Raw genomic sequence first — 24,560 nt, 5'->3', positions numbered from 1 at the left:
CAGTTCTTTCTTCAGGTAATAGAAGAAAGAGTAAATTTGAAGTATGTGGAATATCTTTTTAGTGCTGCAGTAGTGTTCCAGCAGCAGGAGAAAAATGGCCTGGGTCCCAGCTGAGTGATCACGGGCAGTCTGCTTTACCACTTCTGCCTCAGTTAGCTCATCTGTTAAAGGAGAACGATAAAGAGTCATACTTGTTGCCAGTCTAGACTTAGGTCAGTGTGAGTAGCTCTTTACTACCTGGTAAATGAGAACACTTGGCCCTGCGTGTCCATGGGTTCCACGTTCGTAAATGCAACCAACCACAGTTTGACAATATTTGGGACAAAAATGGATGGTTGCGCCTGTACTGAATATGAACAGACTTTTCCTTGTCATTATTCCCTAATCTAATATAACAGTATAGTATAAACAATATAGTATATAGTATAACAACTATTAGTGTAGTGTAACAATATAGACGATATAGTATATAGACAATATAGTATAACAATTATTACCATAGCATTTACCTTGTATTAGGTATTATAAGTAGTCTAGAGATGATTTAAAGCATACAGGAGGATGTGGGTGGACTGTATGCAAACACTACACCAGGGACTTGAACATCTGTGGATTTTAGTATCTGGAGGGGTCCTGGAACACATCTCCCACAAATAGTGAGGGTTAACTGTGCTTTTAACCTAACATTTTTCTCTAAAGTATTTTTAAATTCATGTTCACTTAAGGAGACAATATTATTTTTGAGTAATTAAAAATTAATTTTGGGCCAGGTATGGTGTCTGTAATCCCAACACTTTGGGAGGCTGAGGCAGGCAGATTGCTTAAGCCGAGTTCATGACCAGACTTGGTAAAACCCCATCTCTACAAAAAATACAAAAAAATCAGCTGGGTGTGGTGGTGTGCACCATAGTCCCAGCTACTTGGGAGGGTGAGCTGGGAGGATTGCTTGAGCCCGAGAGGTCAAGGCTGCAGTGAGCTGTGATCTCACTGCTGCACTTCAGCCTGGGTGACAGAGCATGACCCTGTCTCAAAAAAAAAAAAATTTTAGATTTTGGAGGGTTCATGACTTCCTGGGCCCTGTTCCCCTCTGTCTTGACTCTGGCTGCACTGCTGCTGAGCCAAGCAGTTGCTGGGCTGACAGGTGGGCGGAACCTGGGCTGTGGACAGAGAGCACTCTCTTCTCCTTGGGTGACTCAGGGAATGGGCAGGAGACCCTGAGGCAGTAGGTCCAGTAGAGTCCCAGTGAGGCTGGGAGAGGGAAGGAGCTGTGGGGCACCCAGAGTCTCCTGTGTCGCTGCATGGTGGCCTCCACATAGCGGTGCCCTCACCCCTAGTTCATCACAGGCAGAAATAACCACACAGAGGGTGGCCCAGGCATTTCCAGGGTGATAGTGGTGGGTGAGTAATAAGAGTCTTTGAGGAAGAGTCATCTGTAACCCCAAAAGGACAGTCTAGAGCTAACGTGTCACAGACACACTGCAGAGATGGTCCCTGTTGATAGTCAAATTCCAGAAAGGTCAATTTGGAGAGATGTCTCAGAACATAGAACATAAATACTCACGAGGAGAGGTCATGAGGATGGGGATAGACTTGGGGGAAAAGGCCCGAGAGACCTAATATCAAGGAGAAGCAGTGATTCAACAACGATAGGATGAAATTCCCCAGAGCTAAAGAAATATATGCAGATTCCCTTTTTTCTTTCACTAAATTCTGGATTGATGGAAAAAAAAAACCATGGCTAAATAATTATAGATAAAATTCCTAAATTCCAGGAATAAAGAGAAAATCTTAAAATTTTTCTAGATTCATGCAGGCCAATACAGTGAAACCTGGTGAGTCTAAGCTGAGTGTGGCCCTCATATAAAGTGCATGCAGGTTTTGAAGACAGTATGGAAAAGAGAATGTGAACTATGTCATAAATAATTTCATATTGATTACAAGTGGAAGCATTTTGGATATATTGGGTTAAATGAAATATATTAAGATGAATTTTGCTTAAAAAATAAAAAGAAACAAGGTCTTGATCCATTGTACTCTGACCTCTTTCAATGTGATTACTGGAAAATGTAAAATAACGCATGTGACTGGCACTGACATTACAGGGGCTGTGGTAGACAGCAGTCTGTCTCTAAAGGTGGAGACCGGGTAGACATGAGTCTCACTTGCATTGCTGAACACAGGAAGACAATAGGATTGTAAGAGTTTTAAATCTTGCTGAGATTCATTTGGAGTGAAAGGTAGATATTCATGTCCAGGAGGAATTCAGAGATGAGCTTTTCTGTATTGCGTCTCTGAGGAGACTACTTTGGAGTGCACTGCAATCAAACAAGCATGCATTGGAACCATGTAGGAGTTGTGGGACAGTAAAAAAGGGAAGTCATGGTGAGCCATGCACTTTGTAAATATGTGTATTTAAAGGAACGGTGATATGCTACCTGTCTAATAATGATTCTTAAAATAGGCACACTGCCAGGGAAGTGAGGACGACGTCTGGCAAGGAAAGTACTCAGTGATCTCAGCCAAAGCCGCGGCCTAGGTGGGGCTGGGGAGGACGTGAAGAGGAAGAGTCTCGCCTTGAGGGACAGGGATGCAGGGCAGGGGAGTGGGAAGGTGAGGTTTTTCTAAAGGCCTCAGGTTATTAGAGGTAGTAGGTAAATGTCATGGTAGTAGAGTGTCTTGGTAGGTCACATAGTTTTTATTTATCTTGTTTTCTTGTGTAATAGAGAAATAGGCTCAGAACTGTGGGTGCTGGAAAGGAAGAGCACACGTCCTATTTGCTCACCAGCATAGCACACTGCCCAGTGAGCACGTTTCATTGCCTGGCAGTGCTTGGTGTCCACCGTCAACCCAAGCCTGCGGTCCAGTGCCGTGTGTCCTGACTCCTGTGGGGATTCTGACTCCATTTTACATAAGAGAAACAATGAAACGTCTATAGATTATTTCAACTTTGTTTTTAAATGCACGGTTGCAAACCATTTTTAGATTATATTTTTGAAAATGTACATTTGGATAATTTGGTCACTTTTTTCTGTAGCTAAATATTTCTTTATTTGTGTTTCAGATTTCTCTATGAATCATCATCAAGAACTCTGGGAGAACTTCTGAATTCATAACCAAGGCAACATCTCCAGACACGTAAAAATAGGGAAAAGGGATTCAAAATGAAATGCCGGTGTATTTTCCTATTGTTTTTAATGTTAATAACCCATATAATAGGGAGAGGGTGGGGTTTTTTTGTGGGAGTGTTGGAAGGTGGGGGTTATGGAGTAGATAACTCAAAACTTCTTCAATTTTGCCTAGTGCCTGCGTAAATAATATATTTAATATGAAGGACTCCAGGTATGAATGGTGTAGAAATCCATGATTCCAAGAAAAAACACTTTTCTAGCAAACCTGGTTGTTTTTAAAATGACTTTTATATATGTAATATTGCTTGGAAACTATGAGTAATAAAGCAATGACAACATCCATTTGTTTATTTGAAAATATTAAGGGCCGGGTGCAGTGGCACACGCCTGTAATCCCAGCACTTTGGGAGGCTGAGGCAGGCAGATCATTTGAGGTCAGGAGTTCAAGACCAGCCTAGACAACATGGTGAAACCCTGTCTCTACTAAAAATACAAAATTAGCTGGGTGTGGTGGCGAATGCCTGTAATCCCATCTACTCAGGAAGCAGAGGTTGCAGTGAGCTGACATCGCGTCACTGCACCCCAGCCTGGGCGACAGAGCAAGACTCCGTCTCAAAAAAAAAAGGAGAAAGTATTAAAATCCACCTTTATGGCCAGGAGTGAGGTGCTGTGATACTCCCTGAGTGGAGGGCCCAGGGCAGGGCCCACAGCAGTCTCCGGGTCCAACCTTCATGTTGCCTCTATGGGTATTGGGATGGGTCCTGTGGCTGTGAATGTGAGCAGCACAGACACCAAGTAGCTCAGCCTAAAGGCAAACCACTGTTACTCTGGTCTTTTCTTTCTGAGAGCTGTTCTGGTAGCAGTGGTGCTGACAGCCTCCTAAGCCACCCTGACCTCTCGCCTACCTGGTGGATGCCAGTTGTTTCATGGCCCCATGCTCCTGGCACTCTTAGTCAAAGATTCTGTGTCACGGTTGATCCTGTGGGCCCTCGTGGACCACCTCATGGTTGGAAATTAGTGCAGCTTAAATTTCGTGCTTATTCTGTCCTCAGCCCCTGAGCAAAAAAGTAAAGAAATGCCAGTGTTTCTGTGCCTGTATTTCTCTAAGAGGGTACAAGAAGTGGACTACTTACTGTAGTTATGAGCATTCAGGGTAAGATTTTGCCAAGGGATCTGAGAAATGGAAGGTGGGGAGTGGAATAATATTACAGCTTAATTCAGATAATTTTGAAAATATGACTTTCTAGACATCTTGGCTGACTAAACCATATTCTGAATTAGTGAGTGACATTGATAACGGAAATACAGTTCTATCAGATAGAGTCATTTATTTGGAAGGGTTTGTGCAAATCTAAGACTGGCGATTGAGTATGTGAGGGAGAGATTGCTGGTCTCTCCCCTGTTATTCATTCTCCTCTTTTTCCCCAGAAATACTATCTCTGATTTTGTCTCTGGGTACATGCCCCTCCTGAATAAAGACCACATTCACCAGCATTGCTTGCACCTACATGTGGGCATGTGTCCAGGTGCTTCCAGTAAGATAACAGTGAAGTTGTCATGGGCACCTTAAAAGTTATCTGTGTATCTTTGCCTTTCTTACATTCTGCCTGGAATGGGGTTGTGATGGATGGAGCTCTCACTGCCATGTTGGACTGTGAGGATCTACAGTTTTGAGCTACATTCCCGAGCCTACATTGTTTAAGCCCCCAGTGTCTTTGGAGAACTCAGTCTTGATAGTTGAAAGCCATAACTCACAGCTAGTCTGAGGATGAATCCCTGTGATTGCCACCAGGCACTTGACATTTTAATTAGCACTTCTGCTCCCAGAATTCACCTGCAATGTTCCAACACCAGTGTCACTTCTGCACCCAGCTAGAGGGGTAGGGAGAGTTTGGGAGCTGCCCCACCCCTGCTGTGGCACTCACTCCTCAGCCAAAGACTGGCAGAATCCTGGCCACATGGCCAGGAAGGCAAAATACTCACCACTTTAAACATTTAAATATTCCCTGCATCAGGAGACATTCTTCACCACTCACCAAGACTCAAGGGGAGAGATCCCAGAACAAAAAAATAAATAGCTGTTGGGTGGCCAAAGACAGCAATAATTGAATTTAAATTATTCTGATTGTCTAGATCAGTGGTTTTCAGGCTTTAATATGCATCAGAAACATGTGAAGTTTGTTACAGTGGCCGCTGGGACCCGGCCCCACACTGTTACAGTCTTGAGATTCATCCACACTTTGGTGGCTTAGCCATTCACCTGTTGAGGGTCGTTTGTTACAACGGCTGCTGGGACCCGGCCCCACACTGTCACAGCCTTGAGATTCATCCACACTGTGGTGGCTTAGCCATTCACCTATTGAGGGTCATTTGGCTGTTTATCCATTCACCTGTTGATGTTTGTTTGGCTATTTGCCCATTCACCTATTGGTTCCCCTTTGGCTGTTTATCTCTATTGATGGTTGTTTGGCTATTGCAGATAAAGTTGCTAGGAACCTTCATGTATACAAGTCTGTGTGGGCTTGTTTCACTGGGTCAGTTTCTTGGAGTGGAAGTTCTGGTTAATATGTTAAGTCTACATTTAACTTTTTAACAAATCTCACAAATTATTTTCCATAGTTGTTGTAGCATTTTATATTCCTATCAGTTCCTCCACATCCTCCCTTACAATGGTTATTTTCAGTGTTTTTATCTTCATTCTGTTGGTTGTGTAGTGGTAACTCATGGTGTCTTTAATTTGCGTTGCCTGAGGACTGATGGCTGCACACTTCACTTATGTATCTGTGTTGGTGAAATACCAGCTCAAGTCTCTCATCTGTTTTTGTTGTATTATTGCGTTGTTTGTCTTGTTGCATTTTAAGCCTTCTTCAGATGTTCTGGATACAAGTCTTTTATTAGGGTTAGGTATTACAGTACGTTGTTCCTATTTTTATTTTATTTTATTTCATATTTTATTTTTGAGACCAAGTCTCGCTCTGTCACCCAGGCTGGAGTGCAATGGCGCGTTCTTGGCTCACTGCAACCTCTGCCTCCTGGGTTCACGCAATTCTCCTGTCTCAGCCTCCCGAATAGCTGGGATTACAGGTGCGTGTCACCATGCCTGGCTAATTTTTTTGGTGTGTATTTTTAGTGGAGATGGGGTTTCACCATGTTGGCCAGGCTAGTCTCAAACTCCTGACCTCTGTGCTGGGATTACAGGTGTGAGCCATTGCACCTGGCCCTATTTTAATTTTTTAAAATGGTGTCTTTCAAATAGGAAATTTTAATTTTGAAGAAGTCCTGTTTATCAGTTATACTCTTGTAGTTTGTGCTTTTTGTGTTCTATATAAAAAGACATGTAAAAAACCATGTTTATTTGTGTCCTGTATGAAATAACATGTTTTATTTTGGCTTGCATAGTTAACTGATGAGAATCTTACTGTTATTTCTACATTGGTGTCTCTGGCTGCTTTTATTATCTCCTTATTGAAACCTAAAAGCTCTGCTCTTGTGTTTAGGTCTGTGATCCATTTTGAATTAATGTTTATGTATGGTATGAGGTAAGGATTTATTTATTTCTTTATGCCATATGGATATCTAGTAGTCCCTGCACCATTAGAAGGTAATATTTTTATCAAGGAACTCCATGATGCATCCCTGGACCTGCCCTTCATCTAGACCAGCAGGGCTCAGCTGGGCATGAGTTTGCCCCCCTTTCCGTCAGTGGCACAGGTGTCTTGGCGGGCTGGGTTGCCACAAAACGCCTCAGGTAGGAGGCACAGGACAGCCCTTGCAACAAAGAGTCATTCCAGCCCAGTGGTCAATGGTGCGATGTTGAGAAGCTCTGCTGTGTAAGTTTATGTTTTAGCTGTTATGATTAGGTGTGTTATCCATTTTAAGTTAATCTTGGATGTGGAGTCCAAGTTCAGTTTGTTGTTTTTGCTTTTTCCCCATATGATTATCCAGTTGTTCCTGCACCCTTTCTTTCTCCATGAAATCACCTTGCATCTTTGTCAAGATGCAGTTGGCTATACATGTGTGGGCTCTTCCTGGAGTCTGTTCTGTGCTCTGAGCTACGGCCATCCTTACGCCAGTTCCCAGGGTCCTTTTTATTTGAGCTGTACCTGTGTCTTAAAATTGTGAATTGCAAGTCCCCAATTGGCTCTCTGTTTTTTGATGTGGTTTTGGCTTTTCTAGCTCCTTTGCCTTTTCATATACATTGTAGAATCAATTTGTCAATTTCTACAGAAGAAAACATGCAGTGCAATTCTGATTGTGATTACACTAAATTTACAGATCAAGCTGGGGATTAATTCCCAAAAAGAGTCCGGCCACTTATGGAAAGAAGGCAAAATAGTAAGTTATGATGAGAAAGAGTGATATTCCTTTGTTATTCGTGCGGGCAAGGGGAAGAGCAGTTCCACTCTTCAGTTTGTGGAGGGAATGCAGGGTTTTACAGAAAGGGGTTGGAATGCAGAAGAGGCAAGGGGGGCTAAGAGGTGCCAGGCGGCGTGACTTGCTTCAGTGGCCCTTCTTGAATTATTGTCCCATTTGGTGAAGGGGCCGGCACCATTGTGCATCCTACCAGGTTATAAATTAATCACAGTCAATCTTGTAGTCTCTCTTCAGCCAGGAGAGGGTTCCGGCCTTCAAGTAATCTTTTGTTGGAAAGAGAATTCCGGAGTTGCCTAGTCCCTTTTAGGACCCGACCCCTGAAGCTGCTAAGCAAATAAATGGCCAGATAAGAGAGCATGGTGTGTGCTTAACTAGTATCTGGGTAAATAAATGTGCATAAAGCATGGGAGCATACAGTGGGAAAAGAAGGAGAGTGGAGGGCCCGGGTTCGGTGGCTCACGACTGTAATCCCAGCACTTTGGGAGGCTGAGGTGGGTGGATTGCCTGAGGTCAGGAGTTCCAGACCAGCCTGGCCAACATGGTGAAACCCCATCTCTACTAAAAATACAAAAAATTAGCCAGGCGTGGTGGTGCACGCCTGTAATCCCAGCTACTTGGGAGTCTGAGGCAGCTGGAACCCAGGGGGTGGTGGTTGCAGTGAGCGGAGATTGCACCATTGTACTCCAGCCTGGGCGACAGAGCAAGACTGTTTCAAAAAATAAAAATGGAAGGGAGTGGAGGTTCACAGCACGTTCCAAGGCTGTATTTCAAGATGAAAGGTAACACGTATGCAGTTTTTCTCAAAGTTGTATCTTGAGACTGGGAAGGGGAAGAGAAAAAGGAAAAGAAAAAACAGTTTGAAACACCGTTTGAGGCTAGGCTGCGAAGCTGCTTGGGCAGAGGGAGAATTGATACTCAACAGTGTTGAGTTGTCTGATCCATGACCATGGTCTAGTTTTTCAGACATTCAATTTCTCCCAATATTTTGTCATTTTCATGATATAGGTCTTCCATATGTTTTATTAAATTTATCCCTACGTATTTTGTGTTTTATGGAGCTGTTGTAAATGGTAGTATTTTTAAATTTTCAACTTCTAATTGTTTATACTGGAATAGAGGAAGGCAGTTTGTTTTTGTATGTTGACTTTGTATTCTACTTTTCTAAGCTCATTGATGACTTGTGGTAGTTTATTTATAGACTCTGTCATATTTTCTACTCAGATGATCAGGTTATCTAAAAATAAGTGCCATTTACATCTTCCTTTCCAGTCTGGAGCTTTTATTGCTTTTCCTTTTTGTGGCGGTGAGAACCTCTAGTAAAATGTAGCCTGGAAGTGGTGTGAGCAGGCACTCTTGCCTTGTTCTGGTCTCCACAGCACAGCATTCAGTCTTCCACAGCTCAATAAACTGTAGGTTGTTTATAGATGCATTTTATCAGGATGAGGAAGTGCCTTTCTATTCCTAGTTTTCTGAGAATTTTTTTTTCCATGAGTAGGTGTTAAAATTTTGTCAAATCCTTTTTATGGTTTTTTTTTTTTTTTGAGATGGAGTCTCACACTGTCGTCTGGGCTGGAGTGCAGTGGGTGATCTTGGCTCACTGCAACCTCCACCTTCTGGGTTCAAGCGATTCTCCTGCCTCAACCTCTCGAGTAGCTGAGATTACAGGTGCCTGCCACCATGTGCAGCCAATTTTTTTGTATTTTTAGTAGCGATGGGGTTTCACTGTTTTGGCCAGGCTGGTCTTGAACTCCTGACCTCATGATCCGCCTGCCTCGGCCTCCCAAGGTGCTGGGATTACAGGCATGAGCCGCCGCGCCTGGCCTGCATCTATTAACTAACGCATCTACCTTCAAAAAATATTGTATCCCTTCATGAGTTGCACACAAACTTAGCAGCTTACCTCCACCTTCTGTTCACTGTGCTATCATTGTCATACATTTTACTTCTACATATGTTATTCCCAAAATTCATTGTCATTATTTTTGTTTTAAACTGTTAATTAACTTTTTAAAAGATTTAAACATGAGAGAAAATTGTCTTTTAAGTTTATCCACATATTCACTATTTCTGGCAATGTTCTTTCCTTTGTGCAGTTTCAGATTTCCATATGGTATCATTTTCTTTCTTCTAAAGAGCTTTCTTTAATATCTCTTTAGCATATATCTGCTAGTTATGAGTTTTCTTGGCTTTTGATTATCTGGAAGAGTATTTTGCCTTCATTTTTGAAGGTTTAAAAAATTTTTTTAGAGACAGTGTCTTGCTCTGTCACCCAGGCGCAATCATGGCTCACTGCAGCCTTGACCTCCTGGGCTCAAGTAGTCCTCCTGCCTCAGCCTCCCAAGCAGCTGGAGGTACTGGCATGTACCACCACATCTGGCTTAGGGATTTGGGCCAGGTGTGGTGGTTCACGCCTGTAATCCCAGCACTTTGGGAGGCCGAGGCAGGTGGATTACCTGAGTTCAGGAATTCAAGACCAGCCTGGTCAACATGGTGAAACCTCGTCTTTACTAAAATACAAAAATTAGCCAGGCGTGGTGGCGGGCCCCTGTAATCCCAGCTAGTCGGGAGGCTGAGGCAGGAGAATCGCTTGAACCCAGGAGGCGGAGGTTGCAGTGAGCCAAGATCGCTCCATTGCGCTCCAGCCTGAGTGACAAGAGCGAAACTTTGTCTCAAAAAAAAAAAAAAAGACGGGTTTGCCATCTTGCCTAGGTTGGTTTCTGAGGTATTTTTGCTAGAAAGAGAATCCTGGGTTGATATTTTTCTCCCAAGAGTTTAAGCATGTTTTACTGTGGCTTGTTTGGTTACTGATGAGCATCCTACTGCCAGTCCCACCTTCGTGTCTCTGTCTGCCTTCATGATCTCTTTATCACTTTTTTGTTTGTTTGTTTTGTTTTGTTTTGTGACAGAGTTTTGCTCTGTCATCCCAGGCTGGAGTGCAGTGGCGTGATCTTGGCTCACTGCAACCTCTGCCTCCTGGGTTCAAGCAATTCTCCTGCCTCATCCTCCTAAATAGCTGGGATTACAGGCATGCACCACCAAGCCCAGCTAATTTTTGTATTTTTAGTAGAGACGGGGTTTCACCATGTTATCCAGGCTGGTCTTGAACTCCTGACCTCAAGTGATCCACCTGCCTCGGTCCTCCAAAGTGCTGGGATTATAGGTGTGAGCTAACACACTCGGCCTATCACTGGTTTTTAGCAATTTGATTATGATGTATTTGGGTGTGGTTCTCCCCATGTTTCTTCAGCTTAGGTTTTATTAGAATTCTTGAATGTGTTGGGTTTTAGTTATTAAATTTGAAAAATCTTCTGGACCTGTGGCGCAGCCTCAGTGAGGAGGGCCGCCCTGCACCCCTCGCCGGCCCCGGTCTCCCGGGGCCTCACCCGAGTGATGCCCCACTATTGCACAGCGATTTGTTGTAAGAACCGCCGGGGACGAAACAATAAAGACCGGAAGCTGAGTTTTTATCCATTTCTTCTACATGACAAAGAAAGACTGGAAAAGTGGTTAAAGAATATGAAGCAAGATTCACGGGTTCCCAGTAAATACCAGTTTCTATGTAGTGACCATTTTACCCCTGACTCTCTTGACATCAGGTGGGGTATTCGATATTTAAAACAAACTGCAGTTCCAACAATATTTTCTTTGCCTGAAGACAATCAGGGAAAAGACCCTTCTAAAAAAAAATCCCAGGAGAAAAACTTGGAAGATGAGAAAGAAGTATGCCCAAAGGCCAAGTCAGAAGAATCAGTTGTATTAAATGAGACAGAGAAAAATATAGTTAACACAAATGTGCCCCCTCAACATCCAGAATTACTTACTTCATTCATCTTCCTTGGTTAAGCCACCAGCTCCTAAAACAGGAAGTATACAAAATTACATGTTAACTCTTAATCTAGTTAAACAACATACTGGGAAACCAGAATCTACCTTGGAAACATCAGTTAAGCAAGATACAGGTATAGATGGTTTTCACACGTTTTGAGAATCTAAATTCTACAACTATTACTTTGACAACTTCAAATTCAGAAAGTATTCATCAATCTTTGGAAACCCAAGAAGTTCTTGAAGTAACTTCTAGTCATCTTGCTAATCCAAACTTTACAAGTAGTTCCATGGAAATAAAGTCAGCACAGGAAAATCCATTCTTATTCAGCACAATTAATCAAACAGTTGAAGAATTAAACACAAAGAATCTGTTATTGCCATTTTTGTACCTGCCGAAAATTCTAAACCTTCAGTTAATTCTTCTATACCTGCACAGAAAGAAACCACGGAAATGGAAGACATAGACATCGAAGACTCCTTGTATAAGGATGTAGACTATGGGACAGAAGTTTTACAAATTGAACATTCTTACTGCAGACAAGATATAAATAGGGAACATCTTTGGCAGAAAGTCTCTAAGCTACATTCAAAGATAACTCTTCTAGAGTTAAAAGAGCAACAAACTAGGTAGATTGAAGTCTTTGGAAGCTCTTATAAGGCAGCTAAAGAAGGACAACTGGCTATCTGAAGAAAATGTCAAGATTATAGAAAACCGTTTTACAACATAGGAAGTCACTATGATATAGAATAACTAGGTTTTAAAACTATGGCTGTTAAATAAGCTTTTTCCAGCCAAACCAAACTACATGTAAAGTGAACTTTTTCCCTTATAAAGTTCTCATCTTAATGAACCTATGAGAGTGTTGCGAAGCTATGAACTGTATCCTATTCTTGTAATGCTCATTTAAGAAAGACCAGAGTGTTGGGCTGGAGAGAAAAGCAGTTTTATTACTTGATAATTTTCCAAATTAAAATTTAGCACATAAAAGGATTCAGTTATAACATGAGAAAACAAAGAAGTGTTCAAAGAGCACAGACTAGAAGTCAGGTTCAGGAATCAGTCCTGGTTCTACCGCTGGCATATGACTTGGGCAAGTTACTTATGATTGTGCCTCAGTCCCTAATTTGTAAAATAAGCACTTACTAGATTTCTAATTGTCTGCTTCTTTATATTTCCTTCCCTTTTTATTAAGATATTTCTATTAGAACACATTTTCTGTAAGATAATATATACTTAATACTAGAAGTTGGCCAGAATTTGATGATATTAACTATGTATTATTTTCAATATTTATTGAATTCTGTGGTGTTTGACCTTTTGGCTGTAGTTACATATTACAGTTATATTATCTGTAATAGGAAGATAAACCTTTGTTTTTTGTTTTTTGTGTTTTTTTTTTGAGATGGAGTCTGGCTCTGTAACCCAGGCTGGAGTGCAGTGGCCTGATCTCGGCTCACTGCAGCCTCTGCCTCCCAGGTTCAAGTGATTCTCCTGCCTCAGCCTCCCGAGTAGCGGGGATTACAGGCGCACACCATCACATCCAGCTTATTTTTGTATTTTCAGTAGAAACGGGGTTTCACCATGTTGGCCAGGCTGGTCTCAAACTCCTGACCCCAGGTGATCCACCTGCCTCGGCCTTCCAAAGTGCCGGGATTACAGGCGTGAGCCACCGCGCCTGGCCAAGATAGAACTTTTATAATTTTATTCCAGTTGAACTAAACTAAGGAACCACCCCATTAGCCCAGTTCTTAGGAGAGGTACTTCAAACTTGAAAGAATATGTATTTCGGTAACTTATATGTGGCTAACCATCAAATACATAGTCATCTAAGCTAAACGTTCTGTATTTATACAGTTATATTTATAAACCAAAAATTTTAATGAGGTTAATTTTAAATATATTTTAGGAATCACAGTTTGTATGTTTCTTAGTAGGTGTGGCCTTTAAAATATGTGCTTATTCATTGTTAAATTCCAGAATAATAGAGTAATACTTAATACTGTACATTCCCACTTATGTATATTTTATTAAAATTTATAAGCAAGAAATTATACATAAGTGCTCATGATCTTAGACAAATAATTTCTCTTAGGAAAGAGAAGTGATGGTAATGTAAATAAAAATACTGTTTATATTCACATGATTTTAAGAAAACTGTAAAAGCAAAGAGTTTAGTAATGACACCAATGTGACAAATAGATGTTTTCTTAAAATTGGCAGTCAATATAATTATGTTTCTGCCTATAATGTTGAGGAAGTTCTATCAGTCTGATTCTTAGTTTTCTCATCTGTTAAGTAGAACATACTATTACTTACCTTAAAGGGTGGCTTTGAGAATTTTGTAAGGAACAAACATGTTTTTGCTTCTGGAATATAGGAGGTGCTCAATAAAAGTTGACTCTGGCAAAAAAAAAAAAAAAAAAAAGAAAAATCTTCAGCCATTATTTCTTCAACAACCTTTCCCTTACCTTCCCCTTTCCTAGCTCCAATTACATGTGCGTTATCCTGCTTGGTATTTTCTGTGGCTTCTTCATGCTCTTTTTATTTCTTCCCAGTTTTTTCCTCTTTGTGTATTTTTCATTTCCAGGAGCTACTTTTGAGTCATGTTAATAGCTCCTCATTAAGTTCATTTTTTTCTCTACCTTTTTAAACTATATATTACATATTGATAATAGCTGTTTTAATGTCCTTGTCTGTTCATTCGGTCATTTCTGGTCTATATCTTTTCTGGTTTCTCCTAGCTATTGGTTACTTTTTTGTTGTTGTTATTGTTTTGTGTTTCTAGTAATTTTTGAATTACTACACATTTTTGAATAGATTTTTGAATAGTTGATGGACATCATAAATTTTATATCATTGTTTGCTGGCTTTTGTTGTATACCGTTCAACAGTGTTAGAGTTTGTTCTGGCATATGGTTAAGTTACCTGAAATCAGTTGGATCCTTCTGAGGATTACTTTTAAGCTTTGTTAGTGTCGGTATAGAGCAACCTTTACTCTAAGACTAGCTTAGTCCTACTACTAAAGCAATACCCTCTGGGTACTAAAGGAATACCCTTCTGGGTACTAAAGGAATACCCCTCTGGGTACTAAAGGAATACCCTTCTGGGTACTAAAGACTGGCCAACTCTCCCATACATTGCAAGGTCCTTCTAGTCTTGCTAGTGGATATGTAAACTGTTCTTACCCCTGTATGGTCTCCAGGAACTATTCTGTCTACACTAGCCTGGTGATTCTTTCCCTGGTCTAGTTGTTTCTCTCCTGTTTGCATAGTTCAGAACTCAGCCAAAGACTCAAGTGAACCCCTCTGCAGATCTTTAAATGGTTCTCTTCTTAGCTCCCTTTCTTGGGTATCCTACCCTGTAGATTTTAGCTCTCTTGACCTTCCCAAACTCCATTCTGTCTCTCTTCTGAACACAATGAGGCCACCAGACCCTGTGTGTCTCCTCCCTGCCTAGAAACTGCTTCCAGAGAGTACCTGATGTGATCGTAGGACCTACCTCGTTTGTTTCGTCCCCTCAGGGACCTGAGTCCTGCTGTCTGTTATCCAGTGTCAGAAAACTCATTTCACATTTGTGTGGTTTATTGTTTGGTCAGGCTGGAGGGTAAATTCAGTCCCTTGCTACTTCACCATGATGTGAAGAGGAAAAATCTTGAAAGTAGATAATTCTAGTAATTTTTTATTAGAACATTATGAGTGTTACATTGTTGAATAGCTATGGGCTTTGTTTTGGCAGGTAGTTACATATGAATCAATTTGGTTCATTTGAGACCATTTTTTCATATTAATAAAAAGTATTTATTTTTAAAATGTGGTAGAATATATATAAGAATTTACTATTTTACACTTTCAGCTCAGTGGCATTGAGTACATTCACATTATCGTACCACCATTACACCATCCATCTCTAGAACTTTTTCGTCTTCTGAAATGGAAACTCTGTGGCCCTAAACACTAGCTCCCATCCTCCCTCCCCTAGCCCCTGGCAGCTACCGTTCTACTTTCTGTCTTCATGAATTTGACTATCCCAGGCACCTCATATAAGGGGAATCATAAAATATTAGTTCTTTTGTGGCTGGCTTATTGCTCAGTGTAATATCCTCAAGGTTCATCTGTTGTAGCATGTGTCGGCGTTTCCTTTTTAGGGCTGAATAATATTTCATTGTATGGCTAGTCCACATTTTGTTAATCTAGTCGTCCATCCATGGACACTTGATTTGTTTCCACCCCCTGGCTATTGTGAATAATGTTGCAGTGAACATGGGTGGAGAGATGTCTCTGTGAGGTGTGCTTTAAATTTTGGGGGGTATGTACCCAGAGGTGGAATTACTGGATCATATGGTAGTTCTATTTTTAATTTTTCGAGGATCTGCCATACTCTTTTCCACAGTGGCTGTACCATTTTACATTCCCACTAGCGGTGCACAAGGGTTTACATTTCTCCATGTTCTTGCTAACACTTGTTATTTTGGGGATTTTGTTTTATGTTTTTGATAACAGTCATCCCAATGTTTGTGAAGTGGTATTGAGGCCTGTTTTTAAACATAACCGTCAGGGCTAGAGCAGCCGTTATTCTACCAGAAGTTCAGCTCTCCTACTGAGGTGAGACACCTCTACGATCTTGGCTGAATGACCTGGGGAATGACTAAGGACATTACTCTGGCTGATTAGAGTCTCTCACATTTCTGTGAATTCTTTATTTTTATTTTTTGAGATGGAGTCTTGCTCTGTCACCCAGGCTGGAGCGCAGTGGTGCGATCTCGGCACACCGCCACCCCCACGCCCTGGGTTCAAGCAATTTTCCTGCCTCAGCCTCCCGAGTAGCTGAGATTACAGGCGTGTGCCACTACGTTCTGCTAATTTTTTTGTATTTTTAGTAGAGACGGGGTTTCACCATGTTGGCCAGGCTGGTCTTGAACTGCTGACCTCAGGTGATCCACCCGCCTTGGCCTCCCAAAGTTCTGGGATTACAGGCGTGAACCACTGCATATTTCTGTGAGTTCTCAGAACTGTTTGTCTTACAACTTCCTGATAGTTTTGTTTTGTTTTTCTAAAATCTAGCCTTTACATAAGAATGGCTCTTACCCTTTTCAGATTCCTCAGCCCTTTTTCTCCCCAGCTTTCTCCTCTGCAGCTCCAGCCGCCTCTGCATCCCACAAACCTGGGTCGCCATCTCCTCAGGTTAATGAGACCTCTAGGCTTTGTCTGTGGTCCCTCTCGCTGTGTTCATGGCCCAGAAATGCCTCTGGTTGAAAGCCAGGGTGACCACAGGGCTCACAATCCTGCATGCTTGCACCCGGTGTCTGAAAGCAGCTATTTAATTGTTTTGTCCATTTTTCTTTTTTCTTTTCTTTTGAGTTGGAGTCTTGCTCTGTTGCCCAGGCTGGAGGGCAATGGTATGATCTCGTCTCACTGCCACCTCCACCTCCCGGGTTCAAGCAATTCTCCTGCCCCAGCTGCACCCGCCACCACACCCGTCTAATTTTTGTATTTTTAGTAGAGACAGGGTTTCACCATATTGGCCAGGCTGGTCTCTTGGCCAGGCTGGTCTCAAACTCCTGACCTCATGATCCGCCCACCTTGGCCTCCCAAAGTGCTGGGATTACAGGCATGAGCCACCGTGCCTGGCCTTGTTTTGTCCATTTTTGTAGTTGGTTACAGTGGGAAGTTAAATGCAATCCTTGTTACTCCATCTTGAACAGAAGTGGAAGTTGCTTTTCTCTTAGTTTATCTTTCTTGGATGCATCTCTTTTTCCTTCTTGGTTTAATCCCTTGTTTTGGTGGTGCACATGGTCCAGTTGCTTTCTGAGAAATGGGTTGTATGGAAAGTTACTTTTGGGAAATCTTTAATATAAAAAATATGCCATTATTATACTTGCTTGCTAGTTTATCTTGGTATAGAATTCTAGGTTGGAAATAATTTTTCCTCTTACTTATGATGGCATTGTTTTATTATCTTTTATCTTTCAACAGCTGAGAAGTTTAATGCCATTTTGATCCTTAGTCTTTTCCCCACCTCTTTATCTGAAACTTTTAGAATCTTTTTCTTGTACCCACTGATCTGAATTTCCCTGGGATGTACCCTGAAGTGATTCTGGTTTTCAACATTGTGCAGGTTACTCAGTGCCCTTTGTCACATCTTTGCATTCTAGGAAATTTTTTTAAATTACTTCTCTGATTTCCTTACCACCGTCTTGCTTTCTGTTTTTTCTCTCCATCTGGAACTTCTGTTGTAGTCTCGTTGCTTCCATGTTCTCTTTTCCCGGCTTGTGTTAGCTGATCTCTCTGTTTCATATTAGAGGCGTTCCTTGAATATCTGGTCATCTTTGCTCATTTTTAAGATCAGGGCACTAAAAAACAGAATGAAACTCTTGACCATGTCAACTATATGGTCATAATAGGGTAGCCTGGTTAGATCTTTGAATCAGAAAACTCTTCATGTTGGTAGTTTTAAGTCTTTTCTCTTGGGCTGGCCAGATTGTTTTTGTTCCAATCTCCTGCCTGGTGAAGTGTAGGCCTAGCAGCCATTATTCTGGGTGCAGAGTGAGGGGAAGGAGGTACGGACTCTTCTTATTCAACAGTGTCAGTGTTTACTAACACCCTGTTTTCAGTATGGTGCTGCACCCTCAGTTCAGAGAGCCTCTATCTCATATGCCCTGGAAAATAAATCTCTAGTTGCCTACCAGAGAGGGCATGGGGCTCTGAGGCTCTGTTTACATCTTTACTTTCTCTTAATTTTATTACGGTGGAACATTTATCAGCTGCATGACAGATTTATTTGTACCCTCATCCACTGCCCACCCCTTGGCTGATTTTGAAGCAAGTCTCAGATATCAAATAAAAACACAGCCACATTACCGTTATTACATCTAAAAACAGTTACGTAAATAAGATGTTAACTATGTTAATAGGCAATTATGATAAAAATTGTGTAAGATCATCCCATATCTCAAATTCTTCAATAGATACTTGTTCTTACAGTTTGCCAGCTTGAATGAGATCCAAATAAGGTTTATATACTAAGTGTCTTATGTTTCTTGTGGATTCTACTCCGTCGTTTTAAAATACTGCTGGTACTTGTTTTGTACACTTGTGTTTGTCCTGTGGGCTTGTGGAGATGCTGATTGCATCCTTGCAGCATCATTTAACACGTTACTCTGTCTCTGTTTTTCCTGAGAGTCGTCGTTAAATCTTTATCGTAGTTTGCAGTTCTCAGTTTGATTAAATTCAGGTTTGTTTTTGTTTGACCGGGTTCCTCACAGGGAATATTGGCTCCTCCCTTAGGATGTACCTACCGCACAATAGCCTCTCTTTTTGTGATGTTACTAGCTATTCATGATAATTACCTAGATCTATTAATTCATAAAAGTTTGTAAAAAGTCATACTCTGAGAATTATATTTCTTTTTTATCAGCTGGAATATTTGGTTTGATTACTCCCTTGTATAGATTGTATAGGAAAGGAGGGGAATTATTTACCAGTATTCAAAAATAGTGAGCATCTTCAAAAAGCTACGAATGAGAATTGTTAAAATTAGTGTCACTTGATGAGTTTCAGTCCATCATAGTTATTGTCCTTATTGGAGCCCATATTTTCTGGCCAGTGAGAGCTCATTCAGTTTGGCCTGTTGTCCTCATAATGTGACCCAAGCGGTTTTTGGGAGCCTCCCTGCTTCCTGGTGTGTTGAGTAGTCCCAGGCTGCTCTTGTACATTTCGTGCACTAGACCTAGAATCAACTGTTTCTCCGAGGACTTATGGTTTGAGTGGAAAATGGCAGTTGGAGACCATGGTCTGGCCTCTAGGAGTGTTATTGCCAATGGGTTGGTCATTGACCATTGTTTCTAGTGTTTTTCAGTAATCAGGGCTAGAAGATTATATAAGTATACATTTAAAAAGTGTACATATATAAAATTATACATATAATTGTATGCATGAATTATTTTTATGATAATATAGTTATATGAAATTTTTTAGGATAAACATGTGAGTTCATACTGATCATTCCAGTTCAAATTTAGGACTTGAGAATTTTAACTTAACCTTATTGGTCTTAGCTGTTTATATCCTTTTAACTGAGCCAAAAGTCTGAGTTCTCAGTGACAGCAATGTGATTACTCATTCAGTTCAGCAATACACTCCCTGTAGTCTAAGAGTAACATTGCAAACACTGCCACCATCAATGTGATGCTTGAAACAGTTTAAGATTTTGTTGCAGTTCTTTTGACTTTAGGGGTATATCCCCTTAGGGAACACAAACACAGCTCTTCTGTATGACTGTTCTGCCCCCAGCTGGATACATAATCAGATATATTTGTTTAGTTTTACCACCAATTTGTAGGCATTGTTTTTAAAATCTGTCTATCTTTTTATATTTATATGGTACCAAACATCAAGTTTTCAAAAAGGTATATTCAAATAATACATATTTCTGAATTTCCAAAATAGGTAATGTTTTTTTAAAATGTATGGTTTATTCTTCTATTAAAAAATAAGCAGGCCGGCCAGGCGTGGTGGCTCATGCCTGTAATCCTAGCACTATGGGAGGCCGAGGCGTGCAGATCACCTGAGGTCAGGATTCGAGACCAGCCTGGCCAACATGGTGAAACCCCATCTATACTAAAAATACAGAATTAGCCAGGCGTGGTGGTACATGCCTGTAATCCCAGCTACGCTGGAGGCTGAGGCAGGAAAATCACTTAGAACCTGGGAGGCGGAGGTTGCAGTGAGCTGAGATTGTGTCACTGTACTCCAGCCAGTCACAGTGGCTCACAGCTGTAATCCTGCACTTTGGGAGACCGAGGCGAGTGGATCGCTGAAGCCAGGAGTTCAAAACCAGCCTGGGCAGCATGGCAAAACCCATCTCTACAAAAAAAATACAAAAGTGCAAAAATTAGCCAGGTGTGGTGGCATGCACCTATAATTGCAGCTACTTCGGAGGCTGAGGTGGGAGGATCAGTTGATCCCGGGAGGTCGAGGCTGCAGTGAGCCATGATGGTGCCACTGTCCTCCAGCCTGGGTGACAGAGTGAGGCCTGTTATACTAACATCCTTTCTTAGACAAATGGAAACATAGCAGATACATTTTATTTTACCTTTTTTTTTTTTTTTAAGTTTTTAGCTTAATATATTCCGGAAACTTCTTCAACCTGTAATATAACATGGAGCTCTCATTTTTTTCACAGCAGCCTGGTGCTCCCTTATGTGCATGAAGCAATTTATCTAACCAGTGCCTTGTGGAGACTTTGGATGTTTTCACTTTTGCTTTTGCCATAGTACCACAATGAACAGCCTCGTGTGTATTTCTTCTCAGGCCTTCACTGGTATATAATTGGGATAGTCATGAAAGAGATTGCTAGAGGAAAGGGAGTGGATTTGTGATTTTTTGCCTAATTGCCTTGTTCCTGTCTCTAGAGGTTGCACCATTTTGCCTCTCATCAGCCATGCATGAGAAGCCTGTTTCCCTCCGCTTGGCCAACAGAGTATGTCATTGAGATTTTGGATTTTTGCCAATCTGATAGGTGAGAAATGGTATCTCAGTGTAGTTTTAATTTGCATTTCATGATGAATGAGTCAAACTGCTGTTTGAACAGACTCAGTGATTTTCCTTATTTACCACCATTCTCAGTGTAGCTGAACAGACTCAGTGATTTTCCCTTATTTACCACCATTCTCAGCCTAGCTGGTGCTACCCACTTCTGTCCCTGGGCCTGGGGACAGTGGATGTGTTTTTCCTTGTGGGATTGCTCCCCCAGCTCAGGGTTTGGCTTTCCTTGAGTATGCAGAGACAGAGACTGCTCTTTCTGATTTCCCCTTTTATAATATGGGTACTAGTATCTGTTCTCCCACTTTGTTCTTACAGGTCTATGCCTTTTTAAAAAGGCATTTTGTGTCTTACTGGGTTTTGCGGGTAGCAGAGGTAAATGCTTATGTTCGATCTACCCATCTTTAATAAGAATCCAAAAGGAACTTCTGTGCTGAAAGCCACCACAAACGTCAGCTATTTTCATGATTCAGGGGGAAAAAACCCACTTCCAGGTCCTCCACTGCACACTTCAGAACTTGGAGTAACAGTTGTGGTGGGCACTGCTGTTTGAAAGGGGCACTGCTTTTAGTTTTTTCCTCTGCTTCAAGTTGTGAATCAATTTCACTTGAATCAATTGTGGCAATCAACACAAATCAATTCCAGAGCACGTGGCTTCAGCATGAGCAAAGTTCCTGGTTTGTGTGGATTCTTCTACTTGGGACTGGGATGAGTACATTTTGGGGGTGCTTCAGGGTGTTTTTTGTGCTGGGCGACATCAACTTCGTGTTGCCCGGGACTTTTCCAGGCAGTAGCCTCCCATGCAGGCCCCTACAGCCCAGTGTGTTGTCACATCCCAGGTGAGCCTCATCCTGTGGGAGTCACTGCAGCGTTGCCCTTTCTTTGAGTCAGAAATGTAGCATGAGGGTTATAAAATCTCGCTATATCCGTTTTTCTTTATTTTCCTATTTGAGATGTGTGTTTTGTAGAGATAAGTTACCTTAATCATAACGGCAATATTTTAACTTAGCCTCATTGATCTTATGTGTGTATATCCTTTCCAGATTATGTAACATGGCACAGTGATATTTTTATGCTACCTTATCTGATATCGTCACATGTACCCTTCACTTTTTTTGATTCAGTAACATCTCAGTAATATAGTCCGCCCAAGTTTTTTTCCCTGAAGAGACCATTTTTCCATAGGGAAACTAACCTTCAAGAATGGATTTAGCTAATTCCATAGTGTCCCACCTGATGATGAAGCTTAAAGTGTTCAAGTGTAGTCAATGTACTCTATACTGGTGTGTCATGGGATTTATTTCCAAACGAAAAGTATTCTCACGTACTCTGATTTTAAGGGGCTTATGTCCATGTATGCTGTAGAAGATGCTTAGTAAATGAGTGGGTTGTCAGGAAAGCCCCAGGTTCAGTCTTTCTCTCGGAACCTTTTAGCTGATAATCAGCATCCTTAATTCAGTTCTGTGCTCCGCTGTTGTTACGAATAGGTGTGGTTTTGCTGCCGCTTTTGAAATGAGATTGGCCTACTATGACAGAAAGCCTGGGATCCTCGACAGAACCTTGTCAACACGTGTGGGGTTCTTATTTAATTGACATCTCTAGCTTTTGGAAGCTGAATATGGAAGTGGCTGGTATACCCCTCCTCCCACCAGTACCTTTGAGAACTCCAAAGTCTTGAAGACAGCGATGCAGATGCTTAGGTGGCAGCCACTGTCATCACGTTCAGGAGGAAACAGTGTCTGTGGTGAGCGTCAGCAGGTGCATCCTGGGAAAGGGCTGAGTCGTGGCAGCAATGCTGCATTCTCACAACCAGGTCCCTTACCAGGGCCATGCAAAGAAGCTGTGAGTAAAATAACTTTTTTGGATAGAATTGGAATTGGTTTTCCCTGGAAATATTTTTTATACACATTTTTTAGTACACATTTTTATAGAAAGAGAAAAGAGGTACCTCTGACTTACATTTAACGGCCTCTTGCATGTCAGGAGCCCTTTAACTTATTAAAAGCCTCCTTGGATCTGCTTTAAATTACTGCTGGTGAAGCGCTGTGTTTTCATGTGATGAAGTCAGCAAAGATGTCCAAGTTGGTGCAGAGGGTTGCTTCCTATTGAATAAGGAAAGTGAAAAATCTCAATGTAGCTCCCTAAGGCCATAACCCAGCCTTTCTGTTTCCTCAACTTGAGGCTGAAGAGCGCTGACATCCTATTGAGCTATAGTGTTAACAAATTTATCGTTGGTGCATGGGAGGGAAAACAGCAACTCAACTTTTGCTCCTGCCTTCCAGGCCCTGGAATAAGATTACTTTTCCCACCCCACCCCAATCTTTCTGCAAACCAGCTGTTGGAAGTATCTCAGTGGAAACAGGGGACATATTTGTCCATGCACGTGTTCATCTGTGGGTCTCAGCAAAGCTGTTACAGCTGTCAGGCTAATGCTGGGCATGCTCCTAACTGCTCTGTGGGTGAGTTTCTTATTCTGTAAAGGGAATAGATTGAAAAGGTATGAATCTAAGAAAAATAAGAATTCAGTATTCATGAAGCAATGATTCCCAAAAGTTTTGGTCTCATACCCTGTATTAGGGTTCTGCAGAGAAACCAGTGGGAAGGGTGTGTGTGTGTGTGTGTGTGTGTGTGTGTGTGTGTGTGTGTGTCCTGTATTAGGGTTCTGCAGAGAAACCAGAAGGGAAGATTGTGTGTGTGTGTGTGTGTAAAATGAACTGGGCTGGGTGTGGTGGCTCACGCCTGTAATCCCAGCACTTTGGGAGACCGAGGCTGATGGATCACCTGAGGTCAGGAGTTCGAAACCAGCCTGGCCAACATGGTGAAACCCCGTCTCCACTAAAAAATACAAAAAAAATTAGCCAGGCGTGGTGGTGCGCGCCTGTAATCCCAGCTACTCTGGAGACTGAGGCAGGAGAATTGCTTGAATTCAAGAGGCGGAGGTTGCGGTGAGCCGAGTTGCACCACTGCACTCCAGCTTGGGGAACAAGAGCGAAAATCCCTCTTAAACAAAACAAAACAAAATAAAACAAAACAAAAAGAGGAGCTAGTCCCTGCAGTTATGAAGGCTGAATCCCATGGTCTTCTTTCTACAAATTACAGACCCAGGGAAAGTTGCTGGTGTAGATTTTACTCTGAGCCTGAAGGCTTGCAACCAGAGGCAACCAATAGCAGAAGCCGACAGATGTCCCAGGTCAGCAGTCAGGCAGAGAGGTAGAATTGAACCTTCTGCTGCCTTTTTTTCTATTCAGGCCTTCAAGGATTGGATGAGAGGCACAAATATTGGGCAGGGCATCTGCTATTCTGAGTCTCCCAGTTCAAATGCTGATCCCTTACGGAAATCACCTCAAAGACACAAACCACTCGCTGACACTTGCCCCTAAGACACACTCCCCACTAAAAACACTCCCCCTTCACACGCATTGTCCCCTCACAGACACTCTCCTGTCACACATTACCCTCACACACCCCCCACTCACTGACAGTCTCCCCTCACACATTCCCCACCACACTCCCTCCTCATACACACTCCCCCTCATACTACCTCCTCACACTCTGCCTCACACACACTCCCCCTCACAAACACTCCCTCCTCACACACACTCCCCGTCACACTCCCCCTCACCCACACTCCCTCCTCACACTCCCCCTCACGCCCCCATACACGCTCCCACTCACACACACTCCCCCTCA

The 24,560-nt window shown here is 42.0% G+C and overlaps 1 protein-coding gene, 1 long non-coding RNA gene and 1 pseudogene across 8 annotated transcripts in view; 2 read left to right on the top strand and 1 right to left on the bottom strand.

The window, feature by feature from the left end:
- The window catches only part of NCAPG2 (non-SMC condensin II complex subunit G2), a 79,395-nt gene extending 75,925 nt beyond the window's left edge, over positions 1 to 3,470 (top strand). For all 6 annotated transcript variants that reach the window (XM_032753243.2, XM_032753246.2, XM_058428620.1 and 3 more), the window contains one exon: positions 3,062 to 3,470. In XM_032753243.2, coding sequence (XP_032609134.1) covers positions 3,062 to 3,113 — 52 coding nt within the window. In that variant the 3' untranslated portion in view covers positions 3,114 to 3,470. The remainder of the gene's footprint in view (positions 1 to 3,061) is intronic.
- Positions 3,471 to 10,892: 7,422 nt separating this feature from the next.
- Positions 10,893 to 12,132, top strand: LOC116809730 (THAP domain-containing protein 5-like; annotated as a pseudogene).
- A 1,498-nt stretch (positions 12,133 to 13,630) lies between these two features.
- LOC131381323 (uncharacterized) overlaps positions 13,631 to 24,560 on the bottom strand; it is a 13,323-nt gene continuing 2,393 nt past the window's right edge. Inside the window, exons 2-3 of one of the 2 annotated variants that reach the window (XR_009209995.1) lie at positions 22,830 to 22,972; positions 13,631 to 13,731 (exon numbers count right to left, since the gene is read on the bottom strand). This is a non-coding gene — a long non-coding RNA (uncharacterized LOC131381323). Of the gene's footprint in view, positions 13,732 to 17,591; positions 17,681 to 22,829; positions 22,973 to 24,560 lie in introns of those variants that run through there. The other variant, XR_009209996.1, reaches the window with a different exon arrangement.

Source organism: Hylobates moloch, unplaced genomic scaffold (assembly GCF_009828535.3).
Source record: "Hylobates moloch isolate HMO894 unplaced genomic scaffold, HMol_V3 SCAFFOLD_1, whole genome shotgun sequence".
Lineage (NCBI taxonomy): Eukaryota > Metazoa > Chordata > Mammalia > Primates > Hylobatidae > Hylobates > Hylobates moloch.
Note: the sequence above shows the minus strand (reverse complement) of the source record. Positions and strands in the feature narration are given on the sequence as shown.